This window comes from Gymnogyps californianus, chromosome 7 (assembly GCF_018139145.2).
Source record: "Gymnogyps californianus isolate 813 chromosome 7, ASM1813914v2, whole genome shotgun sequence".
NCBI classification, from domain to species: domain Eukaryota; kingdom Metazoa; phylum Chordata; class Aves; order Accipitriformes; family Cathartidae; genus Gymnogyps; species Gymnogyps californianus.
Window position 1 is genome coordinate 36,393,589 of NC_059477.1, and position 23,986 is coordinate 36,417,574.

The window sequence follows — 23,986 nt, forward strand, 5'->3', positions numbered from 1 at the left end:
AATCCAGCACATTCAGGCTTATGTTTTTTATTTAAAGCTGTCCCCTGTACAGACTTGCAGATAAAGCTGCAAGAATTTTTGCACTTCTATCTTGCTGTTTTACTGCAGGCACTGGATCACTCCTGGTGGATGACATGCAACTGTGCAGTCCTCATAACAGTAATTGTGCTGGAGCCTTTGAAGACTGTAGGAGACACAAATGGCCTGAATAGCAAAACCAGACTTACGTTCTCTTGAATAACAGAGGAAGACAGGGATTAGAAGTAGCAAAAATTGAAAAGCAAGTTAAGCTAACTCTAAGGTTTCTGGATAGTTGGGACTTGTTTCCTTTTAACTGTGATACAAACTTGCCCATTGAGAAAAGTTACTTCCTTTTAAACTTAGCATTTAGTTACGAAAAAGCCAGTTGTTTAACACTGTAATGTCACTGGCACAGTTATAATTTTCACGGATGGCATTGCCTCTGGGGAGAAATGTGAAAAAATTAATTTCTAGACAGTACAAAAATATATTTCACTGCAAAATGTCAGTTTGCAGCTGAAGAATGAAGCTTTTAAAAATATCTTCTAGCAAATGAATTTTTCACAGAGTTTCCCAGCTTAACCAAAAAAAAGAAAAAAAAATGGAGGGGTCTTACCACTCCTTTTCTTTATCTAGCTGTGTGCTTTCTCTGAGAGGACTGCCTGCCATGCAGGAGTGGGACTGCTGCTGTGCCTGCTGGTCAGCCAGTAGCTGTGATGCAAGTTACCACTGCCCAGGGGTCATTACATTGACACTTACCTGCTGGAGCTGGGCAGATCTCATTAAAATCCCAGGCTTTGGATCTGCAGCTCGCCTTTCAGGTGCAAGTGTATTTTTTGGTACCCATCTTGAAAGTGGATCCAACGCTTTAAAAGACTAAAACTGTTTCAAAGACCAGTCTTTGAGACTCCTGTAGCTTTTGCGCGTGTGCTAGTATACCACTAGAGAGATTTCTTGTTTTCAGTCCTTCAGACTTGATGCAAACAGAATGCATGGTTTGGTTGCGGGAGTATTTTTCTTTACATTGTTACTTTTACTTTGAGGGATACAGCAGAAAAATACAAACTGAAGGTGATTTTGAATGTGGGTTTGTTTCCAGAATGCAAGCTGTAGTTTGAGGCACATTTTAGTGAAAACACCTGACAGGTGGAACCAACAGGTTCCTCAAATCCTTGTGGTTTTGCTAGTTTACTGCAGTTTGCTCATGTCTGTGTCGAAGTCCCCTGTCCACAACTTCTGCTGAGTGTGTAAGCTAATTTCTGACATTGAGCTGAGTTAGTGATTTGCACTTCTTCTGTGTAATGTAACATCAAACCAGCTTCTTTGAATTCTATGCAATTACTCAGAAAGTTGACAAAAATAGTGTTGTTGTCTGAAATGTAAAGCAGCAAAAGCTTAAACTTCTTTAGTCATCTTACATGTGTCCCTAAGAAATTGAAATGCTAATGATAGTCAGCACTTTGTCCCCAAATCATCCATTAGCATATTGGCCTGGATTTGGGCGATTTGGGCTCAGTTATCTTTTCTACTTCTGTCACTTTAAACTGGGATTAGTCTTTTTCTGTCTTATTGGAAAAGGCGTAGATGCCAGTGTAAGAGAGGAATCAAATTTAGTGCACATTACTGAAGTTAGATAAGAGACCATTTGTTGATTGACGGTTATGTATAAATTTTTGTGTTGCAGTGTCACTGGGACTGCGGGTACCTAACACCCAATGTTTGAGGTTGCCTTTGGAAACAACCAAATCTGAAGTTAACTATACGCTCCTCCATTTCACTAAACAGGCAGGCAGTCATCTTGCACACCGCAGATTTTGTAGCACCTTCACAATGACTACCTGTCACTGAGGAAATGCTAAACAAAATATAGGTATTACAGCTTCTAGAGGAGTTGAGAAAGTCACCTTCCCAGTGGGAGCAGTTCTTTCACATCAAATTCTCAAATGGATTTTCTAAGTGAACATTATGAGTTCTCTTCTCTGCCTGCCTTCATACTGCCTAATAAATTTAAAGATGCACCTTCTTTCACCAGATATTGCAGCACTGGTTTTTTTTACTTCCCACTGTGAGACTGACATAAGATACTTAACAGCAGCACTTCACCATGGATAGAAGTACACTGAGCAATAATGCTGTTCCCCTGATGTGCAAAGAAAGTTGCTTTAGTTTCCCTGTAGATAGGCTGCACCTGCCCTTTGGTAGAATCCAAAATGAAGATTATCCCAGGTGTTTAGAGAGAGTACCCTTCAGCTTCTGCTTTATTAAACTCCCACTGTGACTCTTTAAAAGCATAAAGGACTTCCTGAAATTTTGGATGTGGAGAGCTGCTGGCAGAGTATACTTTCATTCAGTTTGGAAGATGCTCAGACTACCCCAGTGCTACAGATGTTTGCCAGGTTCTTATAACTGTGCTTGAAGTGCTTCCTCTGTGATATAGTTGAGTGTTGCAATCTTGACTTCCCTTCAGTTTCAGGGTGTTTCTGAGGAAGTTACTGGAACAGACACTTGCAAAGCTTCTGTAAAACATAGAATTTCTTAGGTTTGTTTGGGGGGTTTTTTTCGTGTTGGCTCACTTACTGGTAAGCTGCATAAAGTCACTGTGGGAGTAGATTGTCTATGATAAGGTACTAGAAAAACTCGTGAGTTCAGTTGAAGCAGAATCTAGGCATTCACACCCCAAAGCAGTTCAGAACACCAACTTTTCACTAATATCTGGAATCATGTAGCACTTTGTAGTGGGTTGACCCTGGCTGGATGCCAGGTGCCCACCAAAGCTGCTCTATCACTCCCCCTCCTCAACTGGACAGGGGGAGAGAAAATAAAACAAAAGGCTCATGGGTCAAGATAAGGACAGGGAGATCACTCACCAATTACCGTCACGGGCAAAAGAGACTCAACTTGGGGAAAAATTAGTTTAATTTATTGCTAGTCAAATCAGAGCAGGATAATGAGAAATAAAACCAAATCTTAAAACACCTTCCCCCCACCCCTCCCTTCTTCCCAGGCTTAACTTTACTCCTGATTTTCTCTACCTCCTCCCCCCTGAGCGGCGCAGGGGGACGGGGAATGGGGATTTGGGTCAGTTCATCACACGTTGTTTCTGCTGCTCCTTCCTCCTCAGGGGGAGGACTCCTCACACTCTTCCCCTGCTCCAGCGTGGGGTCCCTCCCACAGGAGACAGTCCTCCACGAACTTCTCCAACATGAGTCCTTCCCACGGGCTGCAGTTCTTCACGAACTGCTCCAGTGTGGGTCCCTTCCACGGGGCGCAGTCCTTCAGGAACAGCCTGCTCCAGCGTGGGTCCCCCGCGGGGTCACAAGCCCTGCCAGCAAACCTGCTCCAGCCTGGGCTCCTCTCTCCACAGGTCCACAGGTCCTGCCAGGACCCTGCTCCAGCGTGGGCTTCCCATGGGGTCACAGCCTCCTTCGGGCATCCCCCTGCTCTGGCGTGGGGTCCTCCATGGGCTGCAGGTGGATATCTGCTCCACCGTGGACCTCCATGGGCTGCAGGGGGACAGCCTGCCTCACCATGGTCTTCCTCAGGGGCTGCAGGGGAATCTCTGCTCCGGCGCCTGGAGCACCTCCTCCCCCTCCTTCTTCACTGACCTGGGTGTCTGCAGAGTTGTTCCTCTCACATCTTCTCACTCCTCTCTCTCTGGCTGCAACTGCAACTCCCCTGTAACTTCTTTTCCCTTTCTTAAATCTGTTATCCCAGAGGCGCTACCACCGTCGCTGATGGGCTCAGCCTTGGCCAGCGGCGGGTCCGTCTTGGAGCCGGCTGGCATTGGCTCTATTGGACATAGGGGAAGCTTCTAGCAGCTTCTCACAGAAGCCACCCCTGTAGCCCCCCCATTACCAAAACCTTGCCACGCAAACCCAATACACACTTAAATTTTGAACTTCTAAACTACCATGCAACCTAACCTTATGGAGCTAGCTACATATACTTTAGATGGTGCTGTGTCTACTGCGATTGAAAACCAAGTAGGGAACACTTGACTTCTCAGGTGGACCTAGTTTCTTGAGCATGATCAAAGACTACCTAATGCATTTGATTGGCATTGAATTCAACACTAGGTACAGGAGGCACAGCTGGTCTTATTAAAAAATATGACAGTACAAAGATAAATATAGTGTGTTCTGAATAATAGCTTAGCATTTATATCACTCATCCAAAAAATGGTCAGTCTTCAAATGTGCAGTTGCTGCTTCCCAACAATCTTCTTTAACTGCTAATCTGTAGTCTGATATCACATCCTTCCTATTAAATCGTGTGCATGACAGTGTAACAGTTGATTGCTATGGAGAGAATAAGCTAGAGAAAGAACTGATGCTAACCCAGTGAGAGGAAGGTTGTCCTGGAAAGGGGGAAGAGGAGTCCTGGTTCATTCTTTGGAGACAACTTGTCTTTGGAGACATTTTGTCTAAATGATCAAATGAAACACATAAACAAGTTGAAGAGCAGGATCCATATTAACACCACTGCCCTCCTTCCCCTTGCTCAAACTTAGGGCTTGTTGCCTGTGGATATTCTGTACCTAAATAAATACAAAGCTGAAGTATTTGTATATTTCTGATGGAGATTTCATCTAGACCCACTTTATGGATTATGATATCATAATCCTTTCTGTCATCGTTGCCAATGACAGAGAAAAGATGTGTATGAATGGAACAAATACCAGATTTGTAACTGCATACAGCAGCCTTAGCACATGCTATATCATCTTCCTGTTTATAATCATATACATACACAAATATACACACGTTTGTATGTATACATACACACTTTTTTCCCCCATTGCACATGTTATTTAATCACAAATATTCTTGGCCCAGGACAAGTTACACTTTAATGCTGTTGCGTTTTCTGCAAACTTTTTTGTTATGAGTCATCAACCAAAGCAGGTTTTTCCGCCCCTCTGTCACCCTGTTCTGTATGAGGAGCTTCCAGAAAATGTGTTGCAAAACAAAGTCCCTAATTCTTCCCTTCACATTCCCTGCCCTATCTCTGTCTTGTCCCTGGTAGTTTCAATGAAAGCTGATAGGCTTTCTTCAGGCAATTTGGGAGCAAGGAGAGAAAAGCAAGTTCCAGGCACCAGGTGTTTTCACAGAACTTGCATCACTGTTGGTGCTTATTTGTCCCACAAGACGAAGGAGATAGAAGGCTTCCACTCAAGTCAATCTGAGCAGTTTTAGACATTCCTTACCTTTCTTTCTCCCACATCTATACCTGGAAGTTAGTACTCACTGAAATAAAACCTGGCTTGTACTTATCTTACATCAATAAGTCTGAGAAAAATGGATTAAGATTTCCCTGGTATTTGCTGGGAAAAAGATCATTTCATGAGCATCCTCCTGCATTTTTCAATAACTACAGCACCCACTTCTGTTTTCAAAGAAGTTCCAATGGCAGTGGTTAATAGTCTGAATCTGAGAACAGCTGCAGGAGTTGTTCAGAAATGATGAATACAACTAGAGTTGCTGTTGTGGCCATATTTGGGTCATACAAGGCAACCAGGAAAATTACTTAACCACTTAGGTTTCATATTTAGCTATAGGCATCCTTGTGGTGTTCTGTATGAGACACCCTGACGCAATTAGCCAAAGTGGCAATACGTGGTTCTTTAAAAACCAAACAAACAAAAAATCCACCCACCCACTTTCTTGGTCATCTGAAGTTCTCATGAAACTGTAGGTCCTGCCAAGAACTGCAATTAGAAGTAGTTCCTAGGCTTAAAGGTGAGAGATTGCATGTTCTGGACTGGAAGTACTTAAGTGCTCAGTTTGAATTGAGTACTGGTACACTGGGCAAGAGTTGAAGGCCAAGTAATGAAAGAGCAAAGGAAAGAGCAGAAAGTGGTTGTCTTGAAAAAGGCCAACAGTATGGTTATTTAAATTATTTGCAACAGAAGTAGTATCTGTTCTGCCCTCCTGTGTGTCATTACATGGGGCTAAATAGAGAGGAACACAGAGTTCATTTTGCTACTCATCTGGGTTAGTGCAAACTGTTGCTTTTAATTCTGACACAAAATATTGAGTACTATTTCTTTACAGGATTTTTAAGCAGTCTTTACTGAGGCTTTGTACCGCTGTAGACCTTAATTTTACATAGTGCAATGCAAAAAACACAGTTAACTGGAAGCTTTTTACTTGAAAGACATATAAAAATGAAATTGCTGTAGTTTTTGAGGAAAGCAGCAATAAAACTTAGCAGCCTGCTAGGTATCTTGTATAAGTAACATCAAATCAGCAGGCTTTTTAATTCTGTAGTAGAAGCCTGTCAATGCTATTGTTTCCTTTTCCAATAGTTCTACAAAGGCTGTCTCTGAAGTCTTTGATGTCTTGTGTAGTTGCATAGCTTGAAACCCCTCTCCCTTTCACCAAAGCATATATAGACTGTTGATCATCTGTTGCTCTCGCTGAACAGGGAAGCAAGAACCAGAGATGGAGAGAAATATCTCTGTTCCCTCTGAAAACCTTGGTTTTGTTGGAAGTGTGATATTTCTTGAGTACTAGGCACCTCTAAATACAGATGTTACGACGTGTGTAGACTTCCCTGCTGTAGTTTTTCACTTCTGCTTTCTTCGCTGTGTATGTACGTACCTGATAATACCTACTATGATCTAAAAGTGTCTTCTGGTGCATAAGCTTCAGTGTTGAGTGTTTGCGCGTTCTGCCCTCTGCCATCACTCTAATCATGTTCTGATTTTCCTCTCAGTTTCTCTTGGAACCATGACTTATTAATTCCAGTTGATTCTTTAATTATCTGCAAAATTAACTCATGTTCTGAACAACAGAATTTGTATTAGCATTTTGGCTGGTTTTGTTATCATGATGTTTCTATCTTAGGAATATGTATACCCCTGATCTTTTTTGCCCAAGAATACCTGAAATTCACTATTAAAGTAATCCTAGTTTGGCTGGTTTGTCAGTCAGGATTTTGCCTCTCCATCCCCACTTTCCCTTGTGTCAATATATTAAATTAATAATGTGTGTTCTTCTTTCACCTTCCCATGGTATGTCAGACTCATTTGCTTCATCTTTGCTTTCTTGGTGCTCTTGTTAATTATCATCCCCCCATTTAACAGCTCTTTCTGAGCCATTGGCTCATAAAAATGAGCAGAATTCTTTCCTTTTTCTATAAGAGAATGCCTATGCGTTCTTCCCAGTGCATTTATCAGTCCTGAAAATAACAAAACAACTGGCATACTTTGAAGAGTATGTGTTTAAAAATCCTGTGGTGAGTTAAGTTGGTCTTTACAATGAAAAGAGGAATTGACTGAATATCAATAAGGAAAAATGAGTGCTAGACCAGCTGCGTACACTGATATTACTTTGAGTCTACTCCTTAAGTGTTTATTTGTGATTAGAATTACTGTAATTTAATTTAGACTAGAGGGAATATTTCTAAAAGCACAAAAGTACTATATTTGTTTTTCAGTCAGTGAGGCATGCAGCTAACTGTCCTTGGCAGTGCTGAAAGATCTTCAGTTCCTTTAGGATACCTGATGGTGCAATCTGAAATACATGAAGCCAGAAAAGGGGCATGTACAGTAGTCCTTGAAATGTCATGTCTTAATTGACATCAGTTTTAATACTAGGAATAATTCAAAACTGTTTGTACTATTTAAAAAAGAAAAAAAAAAAGAGATTGGGACTGTGCATGGTTTGTAATACAGAGCTTGCAACTCTTTTCTCCCAGTGATTCCACAACTTACGCTAGTAAAAGTGAGGACTGTTAATTGCTACAATTTATAGTATGTTCCCAGAGTTGGAGACCACTGAAGAATCAGATGTTTTCAAACAAGGTTGATCAAGTCACTGCCTTCAAACATTGTATTAAATACGTTGAGTAGATTAAGTCATAGCATTCAAATTAATGCCTTTACATAATCTGTCTGAGGAACCTAAGCTGGATACATTTCTTCTCTTTAATGAGGTTATGATGTCTATTAATTTATTTTCATGTGATTGGTCTTCTAGTCAATCATATGGTATGATCTTAAGCTTTTAATCTCTAATGCTTCAGGCTTACTGCAGCATGATTAAGCTAAAATTGTGTTGTGACAGGTCTATGACTGGAGGAACCATAAGAGCAACTCTGACTTCTAATTCCCTGGGAGTTGTGAACTTAATCAGTAATGATGGGGTATCTTAGCTGGCCTATAAATTTTTGCATTTCTCCCTTTTCACAGTACAGTTATGTTTCTGTTCTCATGGGTTTGCCTCCAACAGTGAGATTCCTTCTTCCCCAAAGCGAATGGTCCACATGAATAATAAAGATTCTACAGGACAAGCAAGATCCCTAGGGAGAGCACAGGAGCTTTCAGTGACTTGCATCCGTTTGCTGTTTCTTCCCTAACTACTAGCTGTTGTACTTTTTTTTTCTAGTAGACAATAGTAGAAGTATTGCATTTGCACTAATTATGTTTCTCTAAGAATTACAGCTATTAGTACTTGTGGATATTATTACTTATGTTGTAATTATGTTACTTATACCCTTCAAATAGGGTGGTTTTGGTTTTATTCTTCTTTCAACTTTTTGTCTAGATTGCTACAAGGTAGAACTTTAATCCTTGAGTTTTATCAGGCTTTGCCTTTTTATAAAGATATTCTAGGGAGATAGGAAATGTTCCAAAATATGTGGTTTTTTAAGGTCTAGAAACATAAAAAACTTAGTGCTTTTTGAAAACATTGAGGAACTGCTCAGAGAAACTGCGTTTAGAGCATTTGACAGCTGACCTCTGTCTTGAAAGGGTTTTATCTCCTGTATTCGTTATCATGAACGAATATCTAAATGCGACTTTTGGTTGCAAATTTGCAAGGTTAAAATAGTATTGAATTGCAAAAAGTCTTCTTAAGCTTTTCTTGCAAAAAGCAGTTTTACCTTGCAGTGACTTGCTAATCAGCTGATGCCTTATTTAAGCCATAGAAATGTATAATATAAAGGCAGTGAGAGACTTTGGTAGACCAGCTGAAAGTAGAATAGAATGATTTATTTTCATGTGATTGTTTTACAGGTTGAAAATTGGTGTCCTCGTTTACCTTGGAGAGCGAAAAATCCTAATGAAGAAACTGATCAAAAAACAGTGGTAAGAACAATGTTCAAACCTGAGACATAATTCGGTAATTGTGATTCATGCAAAAGATCCTGGAATCCTGTGCCACATAAATGCTAATAAAACTAGAATTTACCATTTTTATTCCTCAGCTGCTCAAAACTGAAGGGAAACATCCTTGACTGTATATATGTAGCTCATCATGTACTTTCTCCAGTCATTGTATTGTGCTGCAGTCTTGGTGGTAGATGTGCATTAAAAATATTTTTACGTTTGAATTTATGAAATATTGTACACAGATACTGAGAAAAATTACAAATCCGTAGACTGTTCACCAGTGTTAAGTGACCGTATGTGAAACTGTCCATTTTTATTGTCCCATAAATCTGGGCCTTATATATAAAAATGCCTTAATGGAAGAGGCTTATATACATTTCAGTTTTGTAGTAACATTTTGATTACTCCTAATTTTTTTCCTTTAAGAACTACAGCATGCAGAGTTGTTTCTAAACTGTTATAGCCTAATTATGTAGCACTTAGGTATTTTAAGATAATTGCTGGGCTGTATATGAACATTGCTTACATAATTTAGATATAGGCTGTCTCATTTTGTAAAACCAATTATTCTTAGATCAGTCTAGCTTTAAAATGAATATTTCCTTTAAAATTTATACTCCAGTAATGTTTCTTCCTTCATGGTGTAATAGGAGACTTACTTGTCTCCTGTTTTGTCTTATTTGTATTTGGAAGATTCATGATATGCATGAATCTTCAGCATACTGTTCTGATTCTATATTGTATTTTAGAGATACCTTAACCTCATTTTGAAGGACATGAACAAAACCAAATCTTATATTGCAGAAATAAATACATTGTGAAACATTGCAAACATATTCTGGGGCTACCAAATACTACTAATAAAAAGAACAGTAATTTATGTGGCTTAGAAATGTCTGTTTAAAGATAGCTTAAATATTTGAACTAAAATCTCAACTTGACTTTAGCATTAGGAGTGTATCTTTTTTATTTTTTTTTTTTTAATGAGGAATGTAAAGCACAGAGTTCACATTTGAGAAGTTTTTTCACTTCTGTAAAGTACACTATTTGAAGAATAATGTTTTGGGGGGTTTTTTAATGCTTTAATTGAAGGCTGAAATTCGTGTCAACTTCGATAATCTCTACAAAATGATGTCAAGACATGAGGAATTCAGGTGGATGATGTTACGCATCAGACGAATGGCTGATACCTGGATTGAAGCAATTAAATCACTTGCAGAAAAACAAGATTTGGAGAAGAGAAAACGAAAAAAGGTAAATGAAAACATTTTTCATTGCTGCCACTTGCAGTCATATAGGCTCTTTCAAGCTTCTTGTTCCAGAAGTAACTTCAGAGTGGAAATACCAAATATGTCTAAAAGGCTTGTGTTTATACTTGTGCCTCTTTTCAAGAAGTATTTCGCTGTTTGAAATTACTGTTACAATGGGTATTTGCTTTACAAATAGTTTTACGTGCTTTCCATGAGCCAATCTTTAAGTAAGTTTTCTAACCTCTTTAATTTTGGATAAAAAGAGACTATGTAGAAGTTTCTAAAGGGAGAAACTGTTTATTCACTGCAAGCTGATGACACTGGAGTGTTTTACATAGTTGTAGAAAACAACAATTGTACATCTTCTTTGTCCGAAATTGAGACTTTAAATGGTGTATTTCTGTTTTGGATTTGAGTAGACTTAAAGTTGACCACAACTTTGGATTGGATCAGTTCAGACCTCCTGTAAGGAATTCAATTTAAAAACCATGAGATTCTTGAAGTGAAAAGTTCTGTTTTATTTGATTTATTTTTTTTAATTACTTCAACTAGTTAAGATAAAGCTGAAAGTTGTAAACACAACAATGGGTTTCCCTTCCTGCCTTGTTCTTACTGGAGCCAGTCCTGAGCGGCAGCAGGCCATGCACAGTCATGTTTCTACCCTCTCTTAAGCTTGGCTGGCTGCAGCTCAGCTCCTTGCTTGAGATTCTCAGTCCTTGCATGAGGACTCCATGTTGTGGCTCTAATGTTTGTCACATGCTACAGTCCTTGAGTAGGCTCACCCTCTGTCAAGGAGCAACCCTTCTCCTTCAAGCAGCCCTCCAGCCTGTTTTATTAAGGAAATACAACATCTGAGAATACATAAACTCAAGAATAAACAGAAGTGGTACTGTCCTGCACAGGCAGTTTTGATGGGATACTCTAGTGCTTATTGTTTGCTTTTAAAAGTCCTTTGACGTTGCTCTGTAAAACATATGATGATTTCATTTTAATATGTCCAGTTCAGTTCTGGGAGCTGCAAGAGATTAGAACAAAATGGATTTCTGTATGTTGCTTCTTTATTAAGAGTGAGGGAAAAGATTTTTGGTGTTTGGGAGATTTTCTATTTGGCACTGTATGTACCCACACTCAAAAAACAGCCCAGGTATGTAGCAAAGTGTTTGGAACTCAACTTCTGTGCTTCATTAGAAAGGCAAGCACGGATTTCAAGGAAGTACAGAGAAAACTCTCCTCTGGTGGCAATGGAGAGGAGAGGTTCAGAAAGCATCCTGTTACTACTCATATGCAATCTTTCCAAGTTCTTAATCGCTTGTTCACAACAGTATACCCTTCCTTAAGTATACTGTCTTGCATAAGCAAGTATATCCTACTTGAGAATATAAGTGGTTATTCAATCAAAATAAGTTAATGTGAGCCACAATTTCCTGTGCAGAATTACAGATTATTTTCTGTATAACACCAATTTTGAGGGTTTGTTTAATTACTGATCTGGTGGCAGATAATAGCGCAAAACAATGTGGTAGCATTCTTATAATTACTGTTCTAGAGATCTATTACAAAATTAAATTATTGAAGTGGGAGTATTGGATTTTTTTTTGGTTGATCTTTTGGCCATAGTTGGAATTTAATAGAAAGAAAAAATGCTGTGTGATATAATAGTTGCATGTTTAATGTCGATAACTCTAACATATGACTTTCCTTTCTAGATTCTTGTTCATCTGGGGCTTTTGACAAAAGAATCTGGATTCAAGATTGCAGAAAATGCATTTAGCGGTGGCCCACTTGGTGAATTAGTCCAGTGGAGTGATTTAATTACATCTCTCTACTTACTGGGCCATGACATCAGGATTTCAGCTTCACTGGCAGAGCTCAAGGAGTAAGGAGATTACTTTCACTTTGAAACTGGAATACAAAAAAAATGAATTGTAAACTCTTGAAGCTTCTGTTAACAGTATATAATTTCTTGAAGCGTAAAATGAAAGTGATAATTCACTAAACAGACGATAAGATTATTTTCATGAGCTAAGTATATGTGCTATGAAAAGGACAATGTGTTTTCATTGTAGCTTCAAGCTCCTGAGACTTCATAAGTGAATGCTGTAAAATTGAAACTAAGCAGCTTATTCTTTAACATTCCAGGTGCTTTAACCAGCTGCAATAGGAAATGTTACAGACTAGCCTAGTTCTGTGTTGTCTTCTTCATTTTCTGCTATTCTTCACTCAGTATCTCATTTTAAAATAAAGGTTTAAATCCTTTAAACACGTTACTTTTGATGTAGTAAATTGCTTATGTTACGTCAAATTGCTACCTCACTCATCTTTGTCTTGCTTTGCATACTAGTTCAGCATTAGGCATAAAACATCCGTTTGAAGCTTGAGCACATACACTTTTTCTGTAGCTTTTGGGTTTTTTATAACAAACATGACGGCATCATTTTATGGAGAGCTCTTATACTGTAAAGCTGTCAGTAGAAGTCAGAAATTATTTCAAATAATTTCAAAGCACACTATTTTTAAACATTCCAACCATATTACTCTCTTGTTTAAACTAGATGAGACTTTTAGTGAAAATTAGTGCTTTACTGATGTATAAACATTTCTTTTATAAATCCTGAGCGTCTTTAGCATTTGAATGTTCTTATATGGTTCCTGATTTGGAAAAGATAAGAGTAAAGCTTTTTTGGAAAGGGGAATTATTGGTGTAAATAGTATTACAGCATCTATTCAAGGTATTTGGAAAGTAATACTTTTCCATATTCCTTCTTTCTTTGTTTAGGATTATGAAGAAGGTTGTAGGTAATAGATCTGGCTGCCCTACCCAGGGGGATAAAGTTGTAGAACTCATTTACATTGATATTGTCGGACTCACTCAGTTTAAGAAAACCCTTGGTCCATCATGGGTACATTACCAGTAAGTATAACACTTACTTGACCTCTTAACTGCTTTGTTAAAGAGCTTTTGTTGAATAACACATGTCAAAATACCGAGGTGAGTACATTCATATGAATTTGAATTTATTTAAAAGTGAAAATATGGTTCTCTGTTGTCTTTCACTCTTAGGAATAAAGGGGCTTTTACCTGTTTGTTGCATACCATCTTTATCCCCCCCACTGAGTTTGGGATTCTTGGATTCAAGCATTTTTAATCTTAATGAATTATATTATCTTGTTAAGTCATCATCTTTGCCTTTCTTTCCCTCCCTTCTTTACATCCCCCCCCCCCCCCCCCCCCCCCGCTTTTGTTCTGTAAATTAGTAGATGAGCTGGGAGATCATTGAATTTTGTTGTTTAGTTGGAATACCAAAAGCATGTTTTGCTTGTCAGTGTTTGTAGCCATACTGGATTGATGATTGTGGAGATTTATCTGTTCTAATTGTATTGCCCAACAACCACAATGCAATTTTTTCTGTTCCATCCCTTAAATGCTGGGCAGAGAGTTGTCTTCAGGGGTAGGTCTAAAGAATAAACTGCAGTTGTTGTTGCTTCTGTAGTCTATAAACATCTTTCCATTAGAAATGGAAGATGGCAGTCACAAGAAGTTACTTTGTACAGCCTTCTTAGTGTCTGCAGTTTTAGAACCACATTTCTTTTTGTCAGTAACTTTAAATCAGCAAGCCTCCAGTGTGTTGTACGAATACGTATCAGCATGAAATAAAACCAAATCTAAATTACTGACTTTGATTTTTCTATACCTAATTGAATTAGCTGTGTTTCATGATCTGTAAAGTCCAGTAAATCCTGCTTGAAGGAAGGTATTGAAAGGTGTTCACTGCAGGCAGAAAAATTGTTTTCTCTCAGCCTCAGGATTTTCTAGAGCATTGGATCTTTTCAGCGTAATTTTAAATGACAGTACTGTGATCAACGTTGCAGATTAGATTACTCTTAATCTCTTTTTTGAAGCAGAGGAGTAAACGGATATTCTGGTTTTTAGGAGCCTGCTAATAAAGATAATCCCATTTTCCACTGAGCTACAGTTGGTTGTCTGTCTGCCAGATGTAATTGTCACTAAGCGATCACATACAGTATTGTGGTCAGGATATAAAACTATACTTATAAACTTAAAATATTTTTTCCCTTTTGATTTCAATTTCCTATTTGGTATATTCTGTAACGAAGATACGGAAATACACCATTACATTGAGATTATTAGATTAGCTCTTCAATTTTTCTTGCTTATTTCATGAATCATTAAATCTTAAGTTGTCAATCTATTTTTCATTGATTCCTGATTTGTGGTAATGACTGACTTTTTCTGGTTTAGGAGAGTAGAATGAAATTTAATTCTAAAGAAATACCTTAGGTAGTATAGGAGGTTTTGTTAGGCTTTTGAAGAAGAAAAAAATTACTTAATGCCTCTCTGCTACAACATTGGATTTCATGAGATGGAAGGGGACCTCATCTACTCCATAGGCTTGTTGAAAAGTAGATCGGATGCATTTGTCCTTCTTGAGAGATTTTTGCCTAATCTTTTACTGAAGACTGCAAAAGATGCCCCAGCCATTGTTTTATATTGTTAAGCTTTTCTTTAAAGTGTTTTTCTTGGCCTGATTTCTTGCAAACTGCCCATTACTGCTTATTCTAATACAGTTCTGGGGAATAAATTGCTTCCTTCCCCTCTCTGCCAGCCTGTAGAGTATCTTATATACTGCTTTTCCCTCAGTTTGCTTTTCTTCAAAATAAATTTAGGATTTGGGATCATTACTTGTAATGCAGGTTTTGTAGACCTTTCATCAAACTTGTTGCACTTGTTGGGAGTCTCTCTAATTACTTGATACTGTTTCTCAAGTTCAGTGTACAAAACGGGGTCCAGAGTCTAGCAGAGTCTAGAATAGATTAGAGCAGAAGAATTAATTCATAGTTTCATGCATGCTGTCTCCTATTTGAGGATCCTCTTGCAATGTTTTTTTTTTTTTCTCTCGGCATTGTGAGTTACCTCATAAATTTTGTCATCAAAATATTTTTAAGTTAAAACTAATAAGTCCAGTATAAAAGCATAGTTATATGGTTTTGTTTAATTCATTCCAGTAAAATAAACGTTATCACAAATAAAGCTGCCTTATAGCCCTTGTTCTTTACAAACTTTGCTTTCTCATTCAGTTGTGTTTAATGTCAGTAGGAATAATTCTTTGTCTTGAAAGAAGTGTTTTGCTTTCTGTCATACAGTTTTTCAGCAGACATGTGTGGGTCAGCTCAGTCTGGTTTATGCAGACCAGCCTCAAATACAAATAAATTAAAACTTGTTTATTCACTTCGGATCGGAATAGAGTGGTAGAATAAACCTCTGCCTTCAGAACAGTCTCTTGATAAGAGTGCCATATATATCTTTGTGAGTGAACTTGAGCCCTGAGGAAATCTTTGGTAATTGCAAATCAGGTTTCTAGAACTGCTAGCTCAAAAGAATGACCCTGCTGCTGTGAGGGATGAGTATTTCTGAACAACTGAAATACTGTTTTGTACGTCTGAGATCTGTAGCACCAATGACTCTTGGTAGTACATGCTTTATCTGTGGTATAATTGGTGCTGTAAATAGCATGAATATAGGAAAACAGATCTCATTTTTGAGTGCACCTTATTTTCAAGCAGCAGAATGCCTGGACATGCTGTATTTTTCAGTTCTGAAGTCTGGATATTTCAATGCAGTTTATGTCCAATGAAGAACATAAAAATTAGTAGCTTAATATAGTTTGAAGAGTGCAGCTCATTGCCTTTCTTAGCACCTGCATCCTCCATACAGCACATAAGAATCTGGTATTTTTTTTTCATTTTTCTACAGTCTCTCTAGCAATGACTCATTCCCATATGCCAAAAATCCAACTGGCTTTATTCTTGAAATAAATTAACATGACAGCTATCCTGAAAAATGAGCAACATTCCTGCTTCTTACATGTTCTTTAGAATACATCTGTTTTAGGAGGCTTATTTTCTGACTAAGTTTTTATATTTTAAATGCAAATACTGAGTGGCCTGAAAGTTAATGTGCGTGTCTGCAAGGATTTCCGTAGGCAGATATGAACTTCTCATGATCTGAGCTGGCTGGACGTAAGACAAAACAGTCTGGAGTCCATGTATCTGTGCTGGCACATTGCTGTGCCTGAGGTCAGTGCACCTACAGAGCTTCCAAACCAGAATTGGTTGGGTTTTGACCGGCTTGCTCCCAGGAAGATGTCAGCAGCCACTGGCATGTATGTACCCTTTATTTGACAGTTTATGCTGCCATAAGCACTAGTTGCTGACAGCAATGGGTGCTGCTGGACAGCATTGCTTGTTTAAACAAAGATGAACTATATGTAAGTAGAGAAAAATTATAACCTCAGGTGGGAGAAGGTTCTGAATAAATGTGTATAAATACTTCCACTAGGACAGCCCAGTTAAGATTGTGCTTATGCCCAATATTTATGGAAAAACACTCACTTTAAAAATGGTGATAATCCTGGGCTACTTTTGTCTAATTTTTTTTTAATAAGCCCAAAAATTGTCACTTCTAATATGCTAGAAGAAAGAAGACTTTAATATCGATGTTTCTATAAACAGTTTGCTACCCAGCAATCCTCTTTTTAATTAGTCAGTGAATAGACTAATCAGTCTGACACCAATTCCAAGGCATTCTGTAATTCTCTGCAACTTCACTGCTAGGTGACATTTTAGGAAGGAAGGGGGAACTGAGTGAAAAACTGAAGTTAAAATCACACTAAACTAACATTTTTATTTAAAATACATCCCTGATTTTGAAAAAAAAAAAATACTGTTTTGCCATTTTCAAAGTGAATTATTTCACTTTAGAAATGCTAAAACATTGTATGCAAAATCAGTTTCCCTTTTAAAGCAGTTTAATTGAAAGAGATTTAAACCACTAAGTGAAACAAATGGAGAATTTAGTACTTGGACAGACAATTGCAGCATTCCTACATATGTTAAAATACCAGTTCAGCATAACTGGCATTAATTACATTCATTTCTAAATTTTAAATCTTTTCTTTACCAGTTCTTTGCTGCTGCATTTCAGGGATTATGTTCACCACTTGAACCTTTGATCTTTCATACTATTTCTGCACACACTTGCACTTTCTACTGTAATCTTTTTCTTTTCCGACTTACTTTATGCCCAAATCATATAAATATTTTTTGTTTTCCCTGCTTTCTGGTTTAGCTTAGTTTCCGTTGCATCACATTTCCTGTCCTGCTTCAGAGACCCTGTGTGTATTGGACATACTTACACATATCCCTATGAACAATTAGTGCTACATACCTCACACCTGAATACAGGAAAAAGAGAGGAAACAAAGCACTTTGAGATGATCACATGTGATGTAGTGCTCCTTACATATATAATTTGACAAACTCCAGTAATGCTGCAGTTTTTCAGTAGTTTTCACCCATTTTTCATTTCCTTGTACTCAAGTACCTGGCCAAAAGCTGTATATTTGATAAGAATTTTGTTTTAAGGCCTGCCAAGAAATAAGAGGGCTTTTATTACTGAATGATTCATCAGTGCAGAAGTTGTTTTGGTCCTGCTGGAGTATTTTGTATGATGCAGAGATAATTGCCACTGTTGTAAAATATTTTCATTGAGAACAGTTGACATAAAACACTGCACAGAAACTGATCTGTCAGCTTTGTTGTTTGGTGAATCATAATGTGTTGTATATTTTGACTTTCTTTTTGCTTGAAAGATCTCTGTGAAGATTAAAAAAAAAGTAAATTTGCTCTATTTGTACTTTCAAATACAAAGATGGCATTTCATATGAGAGTTTAAAAGTTGCTGGGTTTTTTTCTATTTCCCAATTTAATGGATACTTTAGAGAAAGGAGCAACATATAAGAAATATGTAAATGTATTTTTGGAACGAAATTCTTTCATCTTTTAAAGCTGAAAAATGGTTGGAGCTAAGTTCTTTCACCTTTTGGGGCCTAAATTCTTTCACATTTTAAAGCCAAAATCCTGGTGTTTTACTGAACAGAATGTGTATGGGCTTGGAGCATGGGAAATGTTGAAGACTGGGAAATATAGCCATTTTTAATAGTAACTTTTGCAGCTACCTCCCTTCTCTGCCACCCGTGAGGCTGTGTCTCTTCCTTAGCACGTACAAGCCCAGTGATACAATGTGCAGTGATAAGAGTTCATGTCTTTATAACATAGTGGCACATGCTGTAGGAACACATCCTATATAAATCTTTTCTGAAAATTTTGTTTGTGGAGGGCTGAAGAATGGTAGGGTCAGCAGCTTTGGAGCCGTATAATCCAATTCATTTGCAGTGGAGCCAATGGTCAGTATGACGGCCATAATGTTCCTGTCCAAGCCATATCAAAGGAATGCATTTTGGAAACGTAACTTCTAGCATCTGTATGCTAGAATGTGTGCCGCCTTCTTCATACTGAGACTTTTTCTGCCTTTCGTGTACTATGGGCCCTTTTTTGAAAGGAGCCACTTGTAAATGAAGTAATTTTTTTTCAAGGAATTAATAGGAGTTTAAATAAAGGACTGAGTGTGATTCTCTCATCCCAGACCCTTTGCAATACAATGCCATGGTTTCTCAGTTGTAGACTGGTTGTTGCAGACATTTGACTTTTATGTTGTTTCTTCAAAAGTCTGTGACAAAATGTTTCATAAACAAATAAATGGTCTGTCTGACTGTGAGTATTCAGCAAATTAAACTGTCTTCAGTGCTTCTCCAGTAGGTCTAATTGACTCAAAAGTCAGAACCTGGAGACTAAATACAATTGTCTAAAGACAAAGTACTATTCTGCTCTGATCTTCTTGGCACATGGCCCTTAGCTGTTGCATTTGATTTTGTGGTAATGGGTGAGAACATTAGAAAATATATGAAGAATCCTCTGTTCTTCTGCCTAAATTCTGCTTCAGAGCTCCAGGAATGTAGGTGACCACAGTAGCATTCCCATAAGCTCTACTTGGATGTTAAAGCATAACTTCATTCTGTAGGAACAAAGAAACCCAAAATAAGCTCCAGGGTTGCTATTTGAATGTCTGATATATCCTTGAATTTGCTGATTGTAATGTCTTTGTGAATGTAATATGAACAGAAATGTTTGAAATTAAAATGTACCTTCAGTTTATAAATCATCCATAGTTGCAAACAAAACCAAAAATATCTTCTTAATTATCGTAACTATGTATGTATACACACATACGTTTATATCTACATATACATGGGTACCTACAGTAAATTATTTTTTTTTTCTTTTAGGTGTATGCTAAGAGTTCTGGATTCCTTTGGAACTGAACCAGAGTTTAACCATGCCCATTATGCCCAGTCTAAAGGCCACAAGACACCATGGGGAAAGTGGAACCTTAATCCCCAGCAGTTTTATACAATGTTCCGTAAGTATCCCTGTGTTTATAAATAATTTGGAGCTTTAAAAAGGAATGCTGTCATTGAGAAGAATTTTTGTATTATGAAAGACAAGTTCATGGTTTAATAAAATGCAGCTGCTAAATGGGCAGAATCATGAGTGTCAGTAAGTGTCTGTAGACTATGCAAAAGCTCTGTTGTGCTTTCATCCAGCAATCAGAAAATAACAATATCAACTTAATATAAATAATGGTAGGGAACTTTATTCTCAGGATACCTGTGGAAAGTGGTGATTGGCTTTTCCTTCAAGTGTCAGTGAGTTTCCTTTTGTTAATTTTGCCTTCTTAAATCCTGCTATGGAGCGATAGGTTTTTGAGGAACTTGCTAGATTGCGTTTTTATAAACTGCACTCTTGCTTTTCATCATGTTAAACTGAAGTTTGTAACTATGTTAACTATGTTGTTGTATTTCTGCTTTTTCTTCCCCTCCACAACTGAGCAGCACAATTCCTTCACTATTTCTTTGTGTTCAAGATTAATAAGCTAACACTCAGCAAAAGTAATTTTTTGTCTCTACTTTTTTGTGGATTTCTCAAAATTTTCACCTAGCTTGTTTTCATGTTGTGAGCATTCATCCTGAGGTGAACTGATTCACATTTACTTGCCAGCAGTGTACAAAGCTATTGAAAAACAAGTAGTAGATTCAGCATTGCTGTAGATCTTTGAAGCATCGTTAAATATCTTAAAAAAAAAACCAAAACCTAAAAAAGAAACAGAACACAAAAAATATAAATTCTGTATAAATTGGGTCAGATTAAATGATTACTGTGACCTGCTCTAGCCCTAGTCTTTGACTTTATGGCACTAGGTTCTAGAATCAAAGGATCTTTCTGTTGCATGTTGTAGTAGTAGTTCAAGTTTGTTATCTCTGAAAGGTGCAGAAAGATTCACTACTGCCAGCTAGCTTGAGGGTAAGTGAGACTGAAGAAAGAGGAAAGTGCATGCTGTTGTGTGCAGCAACTTCTCAGCCCACGTCTGTAAAGAAACACTAGGTAGTGACCAGCCTGACCTCCAAAATTTGGTGGTGGTCCCTGTCTGAGACTAAGGCCAGGGCATGCACTGTTCTCTCTCATCAGACTTCATAGTCAAGTCTTTCAAACTTTTCTGCTTTTCATAGCAGAATTATACATGCTGCTGTCTGGTTGACATGCTTTTGATTTCAGTTGCCCTGTTAAATTCTTGAGAGGCATATTTTGTGTGTCAACATTTGCTGTGCAAGTTTTTCCAGAGAAATATAAGTGAAGGTTGTTCAAAAGATAGAAGACTGCATTCACAGTTGTTTCGAAGCAAGTAACAAAACGTGTGGTGGGGAAATGTGACTTGGAAGTGGTTGCAGAGTTTGTGTCTGGACATTAGTAAGGAGAGCTTGTTCCGTATCCACATGATTTGCTAATATTTATTGGTTTATGTCCTAAATGGAAAAGGAGCCGAAAGCTCAATTGTGCTGTATTTAAGTAGTGAAGCTGTTGGGAAATCTATATGTGAGGTGCTGTTGAAGATAGCACCAAGGGTGATGATGCACTTGAGGAAAATAGTTGCATGAATACTTGTGGTACAGCTTTGTGCTCTGTGTGTGCACTCCTCATTCCCACTCCATGAAATGCAGAATCATCATAGAATCATAGAGTGGTTTGGTTTGGAAGGGACCTTAAAGATCATCTAGTTCCAACCCCCCTGCCATGGGCAGGGACACCTTCCACCAGACCAGGTTGCTCAAAGCGACCATCCAACCTGGCCTTGAACACTTCCAGGGAGGGGGCAGCCACAACCTCTCTGTGTTCTTCACCTCACAGTGAAGAACTTCTTCCTTACATCTCATCTAAATCTACCCTCTTCCAGTTTAAAGCCATTACCCCTTGTCCTGTCACTACATGCCCTTGTAAAAAGTCCCTCTCCAGCTTTCTTGTAGGCCCCCTTCAGGTACTGGAAGGCTGCTGTAAGGTCTCCCCAGAGCCTTCTCTTCTCCAGGCTGAACAACCCCAACTCTCTCAGCCTGTCTTCATAGGAGAGGTGCTCCAGCCCCCTGATCATCTTTGTGGCCCTCCTCTGGACTCGCTCCAACAGGTCCATGTCCTTCTTATGTTGGGGGCCGCAGAGCTGAACGCAGTACTCTGGGGGGGGCTCTCATGAGAGTGGAGTAGAGGAGGAGAATCACGTCCCTCGACCTGCTGGTCACATTTCTTGTGATGCAGCCCAGGATATGGTTGGCTTTCTGGGCTGTGAGCACACATTGCTGGCTCATGCTCAGTTTTTCATCCACTAATACCCGCAAGTCCTTCTCCTCAGAGCTGCTCTCAATCCACTCATCGCCCGGCCTGTCTTTGTGCTTGGGATTGCAGAAGAAAGTAAATCTTCTCTATAGAGAAGATCTCTCTTGTGGCAGTATAGACTACTGTTACAGTCTCTTGTTCGGACCAAATCACTTCATAATGAATTTTCAGAAGAGTATGACTATATTGAAATTTCAATAAATAACCATTTCCAATTTTTACTACTGGAAATGACTGCGGGTTTTCCTTTGCAGGAAAAGTGGTAAATAGATTGCAAGCAAACTCATTCTGAAGCATGAGTGATTTCAGCGCTATAGATTATTCAAGGATTTTGGTTCTTTTTATACTAGGTGCAGAAGAGTCAGCGTGTTTTGTGATATTTAAAGTTTATTTTTGTTTTTTGTTCTCTGCTGCAGAGATAGCAACCATCTTTATGGGGTTGTGATTAAAAGTGCATGTTATGCATCAGTAAAGGTTTTATGACAGATTGGAACCCTGGACAGCTTCCCAAGATCCCCAGACTCTATTATGTTTTGAGAACTCTGATTATAAGGGCAGAAAATTATTACTGAGCAACAAGCAAGCCATATTCAAACCTGTGGCATATTACCAAATGCTTGACTGTTCTCTGAGCTTTCCAGAAGCATGAGGGTTTTTTTCCCCTTTTAATGTTTTTTATTTAAATTCTTTTATGCAAAATAACAGCACTGGTACTTTTAAAACTGCGTGATCTTGCTTAAAAATCCATCTGAGTGCTTCCTGTCAGTGATGTTTGAGGCACCAAATTCCACCAGTTCTAAGTGCTAACTTTAACAAAGGTTTATTTTTCTTTTGAGTGCATACTGCCTTGCCTCTCCTTTGAATGCAGTCTCTCATCCAAAAATATGAAAGGATGGAAAAATGCCCCTTTTCAGGCATATTTGCAATGTGCCATTTGCTATGCTAAATTCTAAAAAGTCCTTGGGTCTAAGTGAGTGCCTAGCTGTTACTGAGGCATTTTTTGTGAAAAAGAGTAATTGTCATTTGAAAGACTAAATGTAATGGCAGAGGGAAGTGTACACTGTGTATGGTTTCTCTGTCCTACTGCATTATCCAGTTGGCTGATTTTCAGGAATCAAAAAGCAAAACCTCATAATCACAATAATTGCGTAATTGCAATTTTTTTTTATTTTTTTTTTTTTTTTAATAACTCTGACTATAGTTTTAGCATTGCCTGTGTCATAAGTGCCTGGGGTGTTGTCTTTGGGTTTTTTTTTTTCTTTTGGGTTTTTTTAACTTTGCAAAATGTGCTTAGTAAGAAGTTGTCAGCTTGTGTGCCAGAATTTAAAAGGGAGGCTTATAGAGGAGATCCTACTGTTTATTGCAGCCTATTTCTATGTAAACTTGTGAGGCTACGACACTTTTTAGAGAGGCGCAAAAATCCCACATGTTGGAATAATTTTTATATAGTAGGGATAAATTTCTACCTGAAGCCTTGAATGTTGAAGTCCATCCCTGGAATTAAACACCCTGTCTACAAAAAGAACGAAAGACAAAAAATCCAAAACAACAAAAAACCTTAGTTTTAATGAGCCTATAGGTCTGTGTCTTTATAGGAGGAGAACAGTGGCTAGTATTGCTGGATGTCACTGCTGGAAAAAGGCCAACAGAGGCTAAAAATAATATAGAAAACTAAGAGTAAATTGCATATCCTTTGCATACACTTTTTTTGTCTGGATTAACAAGAATTTTGCCAATTTCATTTGTCACCTTTCAATATTTTATGATAGATATATCTGAGTGAATTAGGCAGTGAAATTTGTATTCTGATCTGCGTAGTGTGACTTTGTAGGCTAGTAATTAGCATGGATACATAATATGCAGTAAGTTGGATGGTTGGTGTTAGCTCTTCCAATATAGGAGGTGAACCTAAGAAATTTACTAAAATTTATTTATGACATTGAGCAGCATAAAGCTTTGTTAA

General features: G+C 38.1%; 1 protein-coding gene across 1 annotated transcript in view; it reads left to right on the top strand.

The window, feature by feature from the left end:
• The window catches only part of MGAT5 (alpha-1,6-mannosylglycoprotein 6-beta-N-acetylglucosaminyltransferase), an 86,264-nt gene that overhangs the window by 29,082 nt on the left and 33,196 nt on the right, over positions 1-23,986 (top strand). The window contains exons 6-10 of the mRNA XM_050900092.1: positions 9,041-9,112; positions 10,229-10,390; positions 12,093-12,262; positions 13,163-13,297; positions 19,590-19,723. Of these exons, the coding sequence (XP_050756049.1) occupies positions 9,041-9,112; positions 10,229-10,390; positions 12,093-12,262; positions 13,163-13,297; positions 19,590-19,723 (673 nt within the window). The remainder of the gene's footprint in view (positions 1-9,040; positions 9,113-10,228; positions 10,391-12,092; positions 12,263-13,162; positions 13,298-19,589; positions 19,724-23,986) is intronic.